The 15,873-nt window shown below is 42.7% G+C and overlaps 1 protein-coding gene across 3 annotated transcripts in view; it reads right to left on the bottom strand.

Moving 5' to 3' along the window:
* Positions 1–15,873, bottom strand: part of invs (inversin) — a 500,621-nt gene that overhangs the window by 275,897 nt on the left and 208,851 nt on the right. For all 3 annotated transcript variants that reach the window (XR_010968749.1, XM_068010370.1, XM_068010383.1), the window contains exons 6-8: positions 14,225–14,392; positions 6,340–6,520; positions 468–577 (exon numbers count right to left, since the gene is read on the bottom strand). Coding sequence is in view for 2 of the 3 variants with exons in the window: in XM_068010370.1 (XP_067866471.1) it covers positions 468–577; positions 6,340–6,520; positions 14,225–14,392 (459 nt within the window). In the remaining variant the exon portion in view is untranslated. The remainder of the gene's footprint in view (positions 1–467; positions 578–6,339; positions 6,521–14,224; positions 14,393–15,873) is intronic.

Genomic DNA, 15,873 nt, shown 5'->3' on the forward strand with positions numbered 1-15,873 from the left:
AGCGATGCCCATATCCCCATAAACGAATTTTAAAAAAGTATCAGAGAATTTAGTCAGAAGGGAAGAGTAGAAAAAATATAGAAACATAGAAAGTTCAAGGCTGGAAATGAATATAGGTCAATCGAGTTCACCTTTCTGCTTTCCAACCAGTTTATCAGATAATTTGCTTCACTTGAAAGCCCTTGTCCAATTTTTCCTTGAAGATATCTAAACTATTATAGTCAAAAACCAAAGAGCCTTTGATTCCAGCCTAAATGCTGGGATCTGTCTGTTGGTAACCTCTGATGCTGGCCTCGGCATAGTTGGTGGGGTCAATGGAAGGTAACCTAATTTAAGTATGAAAAACCAGTAGTACTTAGTGAAAAATGTTTCCTGATCTTGCAACAATTACACAAAACACTAATACTGCACAATTCAAAACTGCAGAAAATTTCTTTTTCTTGAGACATTTCCTTTAACGTACTTACACCAAAATTGCTCTGAGCAGCATAATGCAATGGTGTGGCTCCTTGGCTGTCTGATGGAATAGTACCAGACTTGTTCCTTTCCAGTAGAAGGTGTCCTATTTGGGCATGACCTAAATATAAGTATATAATCTATGATTAAACAGAAACATGAAAATGGCATTAGCAAAAATGCAAAGTCAACCAGCAATGTAAAAATTCTAGGCTTTCAGAGTTCCTGATGTTAGGTATATCATCGATTTATGAATGTTTGAAGCAAAGACTTCTGGCTATATTGCAAATCAAAAGATCTGGATAAGTAAAGTCTGTATGTACATACAACAAAAGTCCAGTTGTATTTCAAAGATTCAATGTCCATAGTATAAAATTAGAACAGTAAGAAGTATAATGTTTTTTTAAAAGTAATTTGCTCAGCAGTAAGTACTTTAAAGGTAAAGGTCAAAATAGATTGGATATGCAACTACCTGAGTAGTGTACTTGTAAAGATTTTCAGACGTGAAATCAACCTTACACAAGAGCTTCTTCAATGTCTTTTAGGGAAAAATGCAATGACTGAGTTATGAGTAATAAAGACCCATAAAGTCTCGTGCTTAACCTCCAGATTCTCCTGAGTTAGCTAATCTCAACCATCTGTCCTCCCCGTCTCAAGCTGGGGGGTGTAGGGGGGGGATGGCGGGATAAATGAACTGGGGCATCCTTTCGTGTTCGCGAGTAAGAGGCCTCTGTTATAAACGATGCATAGACTTGGGATAAGAACAGGAATAGGCCCAGATGTTTCCCAAAATTCAATCACCTATCAGTACTCCGCATTTAGGTTTGCACACATCAGCATAAAACATAACCGTCAGGAGACGGTGGAGGAAATTGTTGGATGGCAGAGCATGCAGACAGAAATGAAGATCAGAAGCATCGGGAATGGAGACGTATGGGGCCGGAAAATACCGGTGTCAGAAGACGAGCCAGTTTCCCAAACCTGTTCCTGGCATCTGCCATTTTTGCAGAGGCGGGCTGGGGGCCGGCAGTTTGCCTACCCCACAAGGCAGGTAGCCAAATAGGCTCATTAAGAGCCTGGTTATGCAGACTTACGGGAGGCCGACTGGAATTTTCTAGCCTGCCGTCCTGGGTATGGGGACAGCCAAAGGCTGCCCTGTAGAGGGACTTGCCTCCCCCAACAGTGGTGGCCTGGCTCCTGTATCTGTTTTTCATTTGAACTTTTAAAAAAAGTTGGAGAGAGGGCGCCTCCCATATTGAAGTGCCCTCTCAGTTACTTACCATTCATTGCAGGCTGCTGCTCCTCTCAAGCTGGAAAGCCTCTCACTGGCCCTCCAACTTCAAGAGCCTGCCCACTGCCCATAATTGGACAGGAAACCTGTTTCCATGCCAATTAAGGGGTCACCGCTGTGAAAATCCCAAAGATTGACTGTTCCTGTCGCGCCCCCCCCCCCCACCCCCGCCACAAGGGGGTGGATTCGGGACCCAGAAACAGTCCCGACTCCTGTTCCACCCTGGGATTGAAAATCCAGTCCATTGGTTCCAAAAGGAATTTGATTTATCCATGTTAATTATCCATCCAGCATTAACAATGTTACAAAGGAAGTACATTAACTACAGGTGTTTGTGGAAGAAACTCATTAGGCCTTTTATTCCGGATAAATTTACTCGATGGATGTGATTAAACTTTCTTAATGGCAGGAAAAGATTTTGTGTTTATTCTTATTTGTAATGTCTGCCTAAATGTAGTGATAAGCTAAAATCAGACATACTAAAATACAAGGAAGCTAAAGACAGATTAATCACAAAATAGGTTGTTTGCTAGTCTGTTTATCAAAGAATGAGCAAGTGTTGTAGCTGGACTCATCTAGAGATCTACTCACCGTCCTGAAAAATGGGTTAGCCAAGTGGATAAGGTGATGGGTGCACTCCAGTTATTTTTGGGTTTTCACAGGTCAAGAGAGGATCTTGACGGTATGGACTGAAAGATAAGGTGTTTGTCTCCATTGTTGATTCATATCAGTACTTGGGGGTCGTGTCAGATGGCAACTTATTCCTTAGGAATAAGGAACATGCTGAGAAGTGAAGGGATTTTCATCTTTCAATCCATTTTCACTGGCAGCAAACTCAAAATGAAGGTTTAACTTGTGATGTACAAGACACATTGTCCAAACAGTTCTCCTCTATGGTGTATACCTGACCTATGTTTAAGGTCCACAAACAAGCTGTGAGGTGGATTTGTTGCAAAGAAAAGGGTGAAGGAGATGCAAAGAGACCCATTCCAAGCTATCACTGAGCACTCTGGAGTGGGAGTCAGCCTCAATGTGGGCAGGGCTCTTTGCCAAAGCCCCTCATAAGGACTTGAATTAACCAGCTGGTAACATGTAAGCCTCATACACAGCAACAACTTATATTTATATAGCGTCTTTAATGTAATAAAACATCCCAAGGTACTTTACAGGAGCATTATAAAAATATGACACCGAGCCACAAAAAGAGATATTCGGTCAGATGACCAAAAACTTGGTCAAAGAGGCAGGTTTTAAGGAGTGTCTTAAAGGAAGAAAGCAAGGTGGAGAGGTGAAGAGGTGTAGGAAGGGCATTCCAGAGCTTGGGGCCTAGGCAACTGAAGGTGCGGCCACCAATGATGGAGCGATTAAAATCAGGGATACACAAGAGGCCAGAATTAGAGAAGCGCAAATATCTTGGAGGGTTGTGGGGCCGGAGGAGATGATAGAGATAGGGAGGGGCGTGGCCATGGAGAGATTTGAAAACAAGATTGAGAATTTTAAAATTAAGATGTTTCTTTACCGGGAGCCAATGCAAGTCAGAGAGCATAGGGGTAATAGGGGAATGGGACTTGGTGCGAGTTAAGACATGGGCAGCTGAGTTTTGGATGACCTCAAGTTTATGAAGGGTAGAATGTGGAAGACCAACCAGCAGTGCTTTGGAATAGTCTAGTCTGGAGGTAACAAAGGCATGAATGAGGGTTTCAGCAGCAGATGAGCTGAGATAGGAGTGAAGTCAGGCAATGTTACAGAGGTGGAAATAGGCAGTCTTAGTAATGGCATGAATATGAGGTTGGAGCTTGCATGGGGCCAAATGTGATACCAAGATTGCAAACAAACTGGCTTAATTTCAGACTGTTGTCAGGGAAAGGTATGGAGTTGGTTGCTCGGGAATGTTGTTTGGCATGGGGACTGAAACAATGGCTTCAGTCTTCCCAATGTTTAACTGGAGGAAACTTCTGTTCATCCAGTACTGGATGTCAGATAAGCAGTCTGATAATTTAGCAACAATGGTGAAGTTGAGCAAAGTGGTGGTGTGGTGGAGCTGAGTGTCGTCAGCATACATGTGAAAACTAAGGCTGTGCTTTTGGATGATATCGCTGAGGGGCAGCAGGTAGACGAGAAGTAGGAGGGCGCCAAGGATAGATCCTTGGGTGACACCAGAGGTAATGGTGCGGGTGCAGGAAGAAAAGCCATTACAAGTGATATTCTGTCTACGATTAGATAGATAAGAATGGAAACAGGTGAGAGCAGTCCCACTCAGCTGGTCGACAGTGGACTGACATGGAGGAGGATGGTGTGGTCAAGCATGTCAAAGGCTGCAGACAGGTCGAGAAGGACGAGAAGAGAAAGTTTACCTATATCACATTCATATAGGATGTCATTTGTGACTTTTATAAGAGCACTTTCGGTACTGTAGCAGAGGTGGAAACCTGATTGGAGGGATTCAAACATGGAGTTCCAGGAAAGGTTGGAATGGATTTGGGGGAGGACAACACGTTACCGGACTTTGGAGAGGAAAGGGAGGTTGGAGATGGACAGTAGTTTGTCAGGGCAGTGGGATCAAGGATTCGTTTTACAATATTGGCTAACATGGGACCAGGAGGAGAAGTTGGGTGATCAGCAGTTTAGTGGTAATAGGATTGAGGGAACAGGAGGTGGATCTCATGGACAAGATGAGCTCAGAGAGGGAATGAGGGGAGATAGAAGAGAACCAAGAGAAAAATACGAGTTCCGTGCTAGGCCAGGGGGGAGCATTACAGGAAGTTTGGCCAGATGGGCTGGTGGAAGGGAGGGACGCGGCAGAGGCAGCTGATCAGATGGTCTCAATCTTAGTGACAAAGAAGTCCATGAACTCCTCGCACTCACTATTGGAGGACATAAATACATAAAATAACTAAAATAAAGAAATAAACAGGTTGCTCATAACAGCGAGCTCAAACAGGAGGAGGAGCCGAGCTTCAAACCCCAAAGGCAAAACTATGAGGGGCTGGAGAGAGAGTGGGAAAAAGTGTACCTCCGAATGGAGGAGCAGTGAGCTAAGGGAGAGGGAATTTGTGATTAGAGGAACAGTGAACTTGAGTGGGGAGAGCAGGAGGTGCGTCCAGAAGTGAGCAGTGTGTGGCAAGAAGGGCGGGAGGCGAGGAGCCAAACAGGGCCTCAGAGCGCCAGGAAACACTGAGCTTCAGAAGGTGAAGCGCACTCCGGATTCATCAGTCAAGGTTCAGGGGTGGGGAGACTTGAGAAAATTCCCCGGTAGCTGGTTGGCTTGTGAGGGTAGGGGAAGGGTTTAACTGAATGAAAGTGATGGGCTCACGGAGCATCTGGTTGACAGCTACATTCGGGAGTGCTCCCATTCAGCAGCTCTCAATGCTCCAGGTCTCAATCTGGAGCCGAATAACCCAGAAAGGCCCACATATCTACAGCGTGGCCAATGAACACCTAACTTTAGCATTTACTGAATCACATATACCATCCTGGAAACTGCAGGTTAATTGAAGCTGTCTCGGTTAATGGAAGAGTGATGAGGTTATGTGAGTTTTCTTTCATTGTTTGGTGAAATGAATGGATTTTTAAAGTTGTTTATGATACAAGCTGAGACTTTCAAGCTGTGAACATCCTCCTGGCTCCTTTCATATTTCAATATGTCTCCTGAAATTGTGAGCTATTGTGTCGGGAAAGGGGACCAAACAGTCCAGGTGTGGGATGTGTGAGGGGTGGTAGAGTGGAATGGAAGTGAGGAGGGTTGTAATGTGAGGAGAGGGAGAACGCAACAAGTGAGTGGAGAGTCAAAATGGGAGATGTGAGAGTAGAGGTAGATTGGGATGTGTGAAGAGAGGCAGAATGGGACATGTGAGCAAAGGGAGAACAAATGTGTGAGGAGTGGTAGAATGAGGAATGTGGGAAGAAATAGAATGGGGCTAGTGAGAAGAGCGGTGGATTCGGACGTGTGAGAGCAGATGTTTAATGAGACCTGTTAAAAAAGAGATGGATTGGGACTAGTGAGAGGTGGAGGTGGAATCGGAACTTTGAGGAGAAGCAGAATGGGGCCAGTGGGAGGAGAGTAATGTTTCCTCTAAGTTGCATGCGTGTACAGCCAGGCAGCAATCTGGAAAGTACCACATGTTAAATTCCAGAATGCTTGTTATGGAAAGATAATGCTGGAGCTTATATTTACTCAGTTTCACATTTATTGTGCAGAGTAAAAGGATTATAAACATGCAGCTCCTCACTCAAAACCTCCCCCAGTCCCAGTGAGTGTCTGCTTATAAGTGCTCAACTAAAACCCCAATTAACACTCCAATTAACACCTGCATATAATCAAACCATTGCTGCCCTTGTTCTGTTGGAGGGGCTGTGAGCAAAGACATCTGAAATCTAACATTAGCCATAAAATGCATAATGATTAGAAACATTGAAAATAAAGTAAAGCACAATGAATCTCAACTCTATGGACAACTCAGCTAGCCCAGAATTTAAAACCATTTACAATGGAATCTATCCAGATTGGGCACAATCTGTCCTAGATCTGTGGATACATAATCATAATAATGATTTTCTGAATGTGTCCTAAGCTCCCCTGTAGTATTAATTACCTAATAAAGCTGCCCAATGCAGAGGAGTTCGAAATAAATTATCATAAGATGTTATATTGCACCCTTCATACAAGGTCAATACATCAACTACAGCATCATTTCCATCAGCAACAGCAAAGTGAAGTGGTGTTCGTCCTTCATAGTCCTGCCAGTTCAATAGTGATTCAGTGGGAGCAGCCTCCTATCAGGTGGAAAAAAATCAGAACATTATAATATGCATTTCCAATACTTTTAGAATTCATAAATCCTCTTAATAGTACATTTCAGGCAGTGGTCACCCTGCAGTCTAAGACAGTGCAGGGAGAGAGGGACTGGGTGACCGCCAAACAGACAAGGTGAACCAGGCAGGTACTGCAGACGTCCCCTGAGAGCATCTCATTCTCTTAAATGTATTCAGTTCTTAACACTGGTGAACACGATGGTTTCTGTGGGGAGTACAGCTGGAGCCAAGTCCACAGCATCCCAGATGGCTCAGATGTAGATTGGGAAAGTAATAATGATTGAGGTTTCAATAGTTAGGGGAACAGAACAGGTGTTTCTGCGGCCACAGACATGATGCCAGGATGGTATGTTGCCTCCCTGAAGCCAAGGTAAAGGATGTCACTAAGAGGCTGGAGAGCATTCTGAAGGGGGAGGGCGAACACCAAGAGGTCAGAGTTCATATCACTACCAATAACATAGACAGAAAGAGGGATGAAGTCCTGCAGTTAGATTTTTGAGAGCTAGGAAAGAGATTAATCAGAACCTCAGAGGTAGTAATCTCTGGACTGCTTTCAATGCCATGGGCTCGTGAGTACGGAAATATGGGGATATAGCAGATGAATATGTGGCTGGAGCGATGGTGCAGGAAGGAAGGCTTTAGATTCCTGGGACACTGAGATTGGTTCTGGGGGAGGTGGAACCTGTACAGGTCGTAGCTCAACAGAGCCAGGTCCGATGTCCTCGAAGGGAGGCTTGCTAACGCTGTTGGAGAGGGTTTAAGTAACTTGGCAGGGGGGTGGGAACCAAGATGCAGCATTTGAAAGGAAAAACAGGATCCACAAAGGGTTAGGTGAGATAGATAGCACTAGAGTAAGAAATAAAAGGTATTAGGTGGGGTCAGACTGAGAGAGAATACAAGAAGTCTAAATTAGGTTTACAGTATTGGTATGTAAATGCACAAAGTGTGATAAATAATGTTTGTGAATTGCAGGTGCAAATAGCAACATGGGAATATGATATCATGGTGATAACAAAGACCTAGTTCAAAAAAAGGCAGGACTGGATACTAAATACTACAGGATACAAGGTGTTCAGGAAAGGTAGGGAAGGAAAAAAAAGAGGGCAGCAGTATTGATTAAGGAGAATATTAGAGTGCTAGAGAAAGGATGTCCTGCAGGGGTCAAGGACAGAATCTAGTTGGTTAGAATGAAGAAATAAGAGGTGCCATTAAACTACAGGGTGTATCTTATAGCTTACCAACTAGTGGGAAAGATATAGAAGAGCAAATTTGCGTGGAAATTACAAAGAGGTGCAAGAACTATACAATAGTGATAACGGAGGACTTCAACTATCCTAATATAGACTGGCATGGTAATAGTGTAAAGGGCAGAGAGGGGGAACGGTTTCTGAAGTTTGTTCAGGAGAACTTTCTTGACCAATACATTTCCAACCCAATGAGGAAGGAGCCATTGCTGGTTCTGATTATGGTGAATGAGGTGGGTCAAGAGGATCATGTGTCAGTAGGGGAACATTTAGGGAACAGTGATCATAGTATCATAAAGTTTAGGTTAGCTATGGAAAATGACAAGGAGAAATCCAGAGTAAAATGCTTAAGTACAGGAGGGCCGATTTCAGTGGGGTTAGGACGGATCTGTCCCAGGTAAATTGGAAGTGAAGAATGGCAGGCAAAACTGTAACTGAACAATGGGCGGCCTTTAAAGAGGAGATGGTTCAGATACAGTCGAGGAACATTCTCTCAAGGTGGAAAGGTAGGGTAACCAAAGCCAGAGCTTCCTGGATGACAAAAGAGTTAGCAAGTAAGATGAAACAGAAGAGGGCATATAAGATATGTCAGATTGATAATACAACTGAGAATTAGGCTGAATATAGAAAGTTCAGAGGAGAAGTGAAAAAGGAAATGAGAGGCAAAGAGAGACTATGAGATGAGACTGGCAGCTAACATAAAAGGGAATCCAGAAGTCTTCTATAGGTATATAAACAGTAAAAGGATAGTAAGAGGAGGGGTGGACTGATAGGGACCAATAACTTCCTCTATGGGTGGGAGCGGAGGGTGTGGCTGAGGTACTAAATGAGTACTTTGCACCAAGGAAGAGGATGCCACCCAGTCGTAGCAAAAGAGCAGGTAGTTGAGATACTGGATGGGCTAAAGGTTGGTTGTACTTAAAGTTGATGAGTCACCAGGACTGGATGGGAATCATCCAAGGATGCTGAGGGAAGCAAGGGTGGAAATTGGAGAGGTACTGGCCATAATTTCCAATCCTCCTTTGATTTGGGGGCAGGGGGAGGTGGTGTGCTGCCAGAGAACTGTAGAATTGCAAATATTACACCCTTGTTTAAAAAAGGCTACAAGGATAAATCCAGCAACTACAGGCCAGTCGGTTTAACATCGGTGGTGGGAAAGCTTTTAGAAACAATAATCTAGGAGAAATTAACAGTCACTTGGACAAGTGTGGATTAATTAAGGAAAACCCGCACAGATTTGTTAAAGATAAATTACGTTTAACTAACTTGATTGAATTTTCTGATGAGTTAACAGAGAGGGCTGATGAACATAATGCAGTCGATGTGGTGTATATAGATTTCCAAAAGGTATTTGATAAAGTGACATCATAGGCTTGTCAGGAAAGTTAAAGCCAGTGGAATAAAAGGGACAGTGGCAGCCTGGATGCAAAACTGACTAAGTGACAGGAAACTGAGAGCAGTGGTGAACAGTTGTTTTTTGGACTGGAGGAACATATATCCTGGTTTTCCCCAGGGGTCAGTACTAGGGCCACTGCTTTTCTTGATATATATTAATGACTTGGACTTGAGTGGATGAGGCACAATTTCAAAATTTGCAGATGACACAAAACTTGGAGGTATTGTGAACAGTGTAAATAGTGATAAACTTCAAGAGGACAAATAAAGGCTGGTGGAATGGGTGAACATGTGGCGTATGAAATTTAATTTAGAGAAGTGCAAAGTGATACATTTTGATAAGAAGAACAAGGACAGACTAAATTAAAGGGTACAACTATAAAGGGTGCAGGAACAGAGAGATCTGAGGGTATATGTGTACAAATTGTTGAAGATGGCAGGGCAGGCTGAGAAAGTGGCTAGAAAGGTGTACGGGATCCTGGGCATTATAAATAGAGGCATAGAGTACAAAAGCAAGGAAGTGATGATGAACCTCGATAAAACACTGGTTCGGCCTCAAACAGAGCATTTTGTTTAATTCCAAGCACCGCTGTTTAGGAAGGATGTGAAAGGTTTAGACAGGGTGCAGAAAAAATTTACAAGATTGGTTCCAGGGATGAGGCACTTCAGTTATGTGAATAGATTGGAGAAACTGGGGTTTTTCTCCTTAAAGAGAAGGTTGTAAGGAGATTTGATAGAGGCGTTCAAAATCATGAGGGGTCCAGAAAGAGTAAGAACATAGAAACATAGGAACATAGGAGTAGGCCATTCAGCCCATCGAGCCTGTTCCGCCATTCAATCAGATCATGGCTGATCATCTACCTCAAAGTCACTTTCCCCACACTATTCCTCTATCCATTGATGTCATTAATATCCAGATATCTACTGATTACTGTCTTGAAAATGCTCAATGATTGAGCTTCCACAGCCCTCTGGGTAGAGAATTCCAAAGATTCACCAACCTCTCAGTGAAGGAATTCCTCCTCATAGTCTTAAATGGCCTACCCCTTATTCTGAGACTATGTCCCCTGGTTCTAGACTCATCAGCCAGGGGAAACATCCTATCTACATCCACCCTTTCACAGCCTGTAAGAATGTTGTAAGTTTCAATGAGATCACCTCTCATTCTTCAAAACTCAAGAGAATACAGGCCCAGTTTCCCGAATCTCTGCTCATAAGACAATCCTGCCATTCCAGGGATTAGTCTGGTGAACCTCCGTTGCACTCCAATCTGATTCACTCCACGTGATAGCAAGAAACTGCTGATGCACTGGCAAAGGCTATGGGCCCTGACAACATTCCGACAATAGTACTGAAGACCTGTGCTCCAGAACTTGCTACGCCCCTAGCCAAGCTGTGCCAATACGGCTACAACACTGGCATCTACCAGGCAATGTGGAAAATTGCCCGGGCAAGTCCTGTGCACAAAATGCAGGACAAATCCAACCCGGCCAATTACCATCCTACCAGTCTACTCTCGATCATCAGCAAAGTTATGGAAGGTGTCATTGACAGTGCTATCAAGCGACACTTGCTCAGCAATAATCTGCTCACTGATGCTCAGTTTGGGTTCTGCCAGTGCCACTCAACTCCTGACCTCATTACAGCCTTTGTCCAAACATGGACAAAGTAGTTGAACTCCAGAGGTGAGGTGAGAGTGACTGCCCTTGATATCAAGGCAGCATTTGACCAAGTATGGCATCAAGAAGCCCGAGCAAAACTGGAGTCAACAGGAATCAGGGGGAAAACTCTCTGCTGGTTGGAGTCATACCTAGCACAAAAGAAGATGGTTGTAGTTGTTCGAGGTCACACATCTCAGCTCCAGGACATCACTGCAGGAGTTCCTCAGGGTAGTGTCCCAGGCCCAACCATCTTCAACTGCTTCATCAATGACCTTCCCTCCATCATAAGGTCAGAAATGGGGATGTTTGCTGATGATTGCACAATGTTCAGCACCATTCATGACTCCTCAGATGCTGAAAAAGCTCATGTCCACATGCAGCAAAACGTGGACAACATTCAGGCTTGGGCTGATAAGCGGCAAGTAACATTCGCTCCACACAAATACCAAGCAATGACCATCTCTAACAAGAGAGAATCTAACCATCTCCCCTTGACATTCAATGACATTTTTATTGCTGAATACCCCATTATCCACATCCTGGGGCTTACCATTGACCAGAAACTGAACTGGACCAGCCACATAGATGCTGTGGCTACAAGAGTAGGTCAGAGGCTGGGAATTCTGCAGTGAGTAACTCACCTCCTGTCTCCCCAATGCCTGTCCACCATCTACAAGGCACAAGTCAGTAGTGTGATGGAATACTCTCCACTTGCCTGGATGGGTGCAGCTCCAACAACACTCAAGAAGCTCGACACCATCCAGGATAAAGCAGCCCGCTTGATTGGCACCCCATCCACCACCTTCAACATTCACTCCCTTCACCACCGACGCACAGTGGCAGCAGTGTGTACCATCTACAAGATGCACTGCAGCAATGCACCAAGGCTCCTTCAACAGCACCTTCCAAACCTGCAACCTCTACCAACCAGAAGGACAAGAGAAGCAGATGCATGGGACACCGCCAGCTTCAAGTTCCCCTACCAGCCACACACCATCCTGCTTGCAACTATATCGCCGTTCCTTCACTGATTCTGGATCAAAATCCTGGAACTCCCTTCCTAACAGCACTGTGGGTGTACCTACACCCCAAGGACTGCAGTGGTTCAAGAAGGCAGCTCACCACCACCTTCTCAAGGGCAATTAGGGATGGACAATAAATGCTGGCCTAGCCGGTGATGCCCACATGTCAGGAATGAATAAAAAACTCCCTCTATGGCAAGTATATCCTTCTTTAGATGAGGAGACCAAAATGTACACAATACTCCAGGTGCAGTTTCACCAAGGTTCTATACAAGACTTCTTTTCTCCTGTACTCAAAACCTCTTATGATGAAGGCCAACATACCATTTGCCTTCCTAATTGCTTGTTGCACCCGCATGCTAGCTTTTAGTGACTCTTGAACTAGGACACCCAGGTCCCTTTGGACAACAACACTTCCCAACCTCTCACCATTTAAAAAATACATTGTTTTTATGTTTTTTCTACCAAAGTGGATAACTTCACATTTACGCGCATTATATTCCATCTGCCATGTTCTTGCCCATTCACTTAGCCTATCCAAGTCTCTTGGAGCCTCCTTGCATCCTCCTCACAACTTACATTACTACTTTGTTGTGTGTCATCAGCAAATTTGCAAATATTACATTTGGACCCCACATCCCAATCATTTATATAGATTGTGAACAGCCATGGCCCCAGCACTGATCTTTGCCGTACCCCATTGGTAACAGCCTGCCATCCTGAGAATGACCCATTCATTCCGACGCTCCATTTTCTGTCTGTTAATCAATTCTCAATCCATTGCAGTATATTACCCCCAATCCCATGTGCTCTAATTTTCTTTACTAAGCTCCTGTGTGGAACCTTATCAAAAGCCTTCTGAAAATCCAAATAAACCACATCAACTGGTTCTCCTTTATCTATGCTACAAATAACATGCTCAAAAAACTCCAACAGGTAAATCGAGTAAAACAGTAAATAGAGAGAAATTGTTCCCACTGACTCATGGGTTGAGAACTAGAAGGCATAGATTTAAAATGATTGGCAAAAGAATTAAAGGTGACATGAAGAAAACATGAAGAAAGGATGGCGGAGACAGATTCAATAGTTGCTTTCAAAAGGGAATTGAATACCTGAAGGGAAAAATTACTGGGCCACAGGGAAAGGACAGTGGAGTGCGGCAAGGTAAATTGCTCTTGCAGAGTGCTGGCATGGGCTTATTGGGCCGATTGACCTCTTTCTGTGCTGTAACCATTCTATGATTCTAATAGTATCAAATCAAAGAGAAATAAATAAATTTTGCTACAAAAAAAACAAAAATCTAAAGTTAAAGAAGTGCCCTGCATCAAAATGGCGTCAGTCCATGGTCCTCAGCTTTGTATAATAGGGAAGGATTCAAGCTGAGATTTTATCAATGTATTATCCTGCTATACAGACGATACTGAGCATTTTACAGATTGGCCAGAGCACTGCATTGGGATGAACATAGGAAGGTACAGAACAGAAAAAGATTATTACGGTTCATCATCTCAGTCCTGAAGACTAATAAGATATTAAACTGCACCTTATTCCTTATTTGAGTTCTCACCTAATGGATAAAATTGACTAAAAATGAATGTGATCTGAAGAATTTCAATCAATAAACACTTTACAAATTCAACTATTATCTGGCTGCATGTGAAAAGTTTTAATTAAAAAAAAATCCTGTGGAGCCAGGAAGAGCAGGAGTGCTTCCCTGGTCCATGGTCCTCACAATCATCTTTCCCTCACCCTCCCCAATGTCCAATCCAAACCCCACCGACCACTCAAATTTAACTGAGGGCCGTGCCAGTGAGCTGATTTTTCTTGCTGGGCAAGCTGCCTGTTCAACCCGTCCCAAATATGTAGGTGAGGCCCAAGGACTCATTTCTGACATTGCTCTTGGTTTGAAATGAGTCTAGGCCCAGACGCAAATCTGCCCGATATGTTTTAGGCAGTACATTGATTCTCTATTTAAAAAGCAGATTAATAGTATTCGCAATATTGGAGGATACAGATCAAGAAAACTGGAGCTTATCTTCATCTGCTGCATGCCCAGATAGATCTACAGTCTACTGATAATGCAAAGCCACTTAATTCATATTACTGAATTATTTAAATTTGAATAAACGTGAAAAGTCTCCTGCGCCGTTTGATTCCAAATCTTTGATTAAAAAAAAATTAACCAGTAATTTGAAGTGCAAAATGACATTGAATTATTAATAGACTGAAGTTATGATGTTACACAAATACAGCAGGGAAACCTCCTATTAGTTCTACTCCCACACTTAATGCAATTTCTATTGTCTTCAGTCACTGCAGGAGAGTTTGAACCAACATGCTTACCAGAATGCATTTCACTGTGTGAATGGCTGTAGTGTCTTTGTTATTGGCAGCCCAATGGAGTGGGATTTTGCCTTCAATGTCAGGAATGCCTATATTGGAATCGTGTTTTATCAGCAGTTTCACATGCTCTGGATGGTTGTAGTAGGCACTCCAGTGTAACGCTGTTTGCTATGGACATTAACAAAAATAATTAAATACAGGACAGTTGAGATTACTTTAGACACCAGATTACTGTACTTTTCTAGTTCAGGAAAACTAACACTTCTGTATCAATGTTTTGCTAGAGTAATAGAATAGGGTTAGGTCCCTACAGTAAGTTGTTAATCTTAGCTGTTCGGTTGGATGGAGATATTGAATAAAGACCAGGTGCCCCTAAACAGGAAGAGAAAGGTAAAATGTAAGAAATCAGCTCATTCCAGACAAACTTTCAAGTGGCTAAACTCAGAATGGCATTGGCTGAGGCCTGGGTATAGATTATATACCTCGAAAATATGTCATGAGTTAGATGCATAGAGATGAGGCAAGAAGGATTAAAGATAAATAAAATTAAAAAGATATACAAAATTGGAAATACTGTCACCATCAACAGTATCTGTAGACAGAAAATTAACAAATATACTATCCTGGTTAGAGATCACCAGTCTACACAACCAACGTTATAAATAGTTTTATCAATCTAATTATTAGTGAGCCTCAATTTTTTTATCTGCATGGTATTTCAATTACATTTCTGGGAGTTTCTTTCAGCTTCAACATTCTCTGATGATGACTAACTGCAGCTGCTCATAATCTAATATGGAAATAATTACTTTGATTGTATTCCCACTGTTAAAGATTTTATACTTGAGTATGTCTAAATGAAATCAGACTATTGATTACTTTTATCTCTGTATCTTCACACTGTTGTAGCTTTGAATACAAATATCCTGTAACAAGAAGTGAATAAAAATAACTAAACTTGAACTATATTTGTTTACTGCACATGCTTTTTATCATGCCTAGCAGTCGCACGATATTCTGATCTAACAAGGGATTACAAAATATAATGATAATAGCTTTTTAAATATAGTTCTGACAATATTATAATTGTTCTAATTCTGAGATAGCAACAGGAAAAATATGTTTTTGATAGTTTTAACTCTTTCCTTGTGTACCATTTGATCCCACTTGCATCAAATTCAGCTGCATTGGTTCAGTCTGCTTATAAATTCTTGCATACATGGTTCTGTTTTCAGTGCTGAATCTATCCACATTTTTAATGCAAACTGAGTGATGCAATGGAGTAGAAATTGGCCTTTGCAACCCAGCTTCAAATCCAGTCCAGACTGATGGGATAAATGTACCCTCTATATGCTGGCTATAAGGATTGTATGTGGAATGAGTGTGGATAGTCTTGATCGAATTTATAGTAGGCATGAGCCTACAGCGCAATACTGCTCCTAATTCAGCCCTAACTGGCAATATTATTCAGATAGTCTGAGGACAGTTAGTGTATGAACTGGAAAATTGCTAAACTAGTACAATAAACGGTGCTGTTCTGAGGTTGGGGTTCAAACATATAGTTGAAGTATGGTACAAGATGCTTTCATCTGCATCATGCTGTCCTATGCCTAACCTGGAGTGCTTGAGGCTAGCACAGGGTGCCTAAA

This window comes from Heterodontus francisci, chromosome 2 (genome assembly GCF_036365525.1).
Source record: "Heterodontus francisci isolate sHetFra1 chromosome 2, sHetFra1.hap1, whole genome shotgun sequence".
In the NCBI taxonomy this organism is placed as follows: Eukaryota; Metazoa; Chordata; class Chondrichthyes; order Heterodontiformes; family Heterodontidae; genus Heterodontus; species Heterodontus francisci.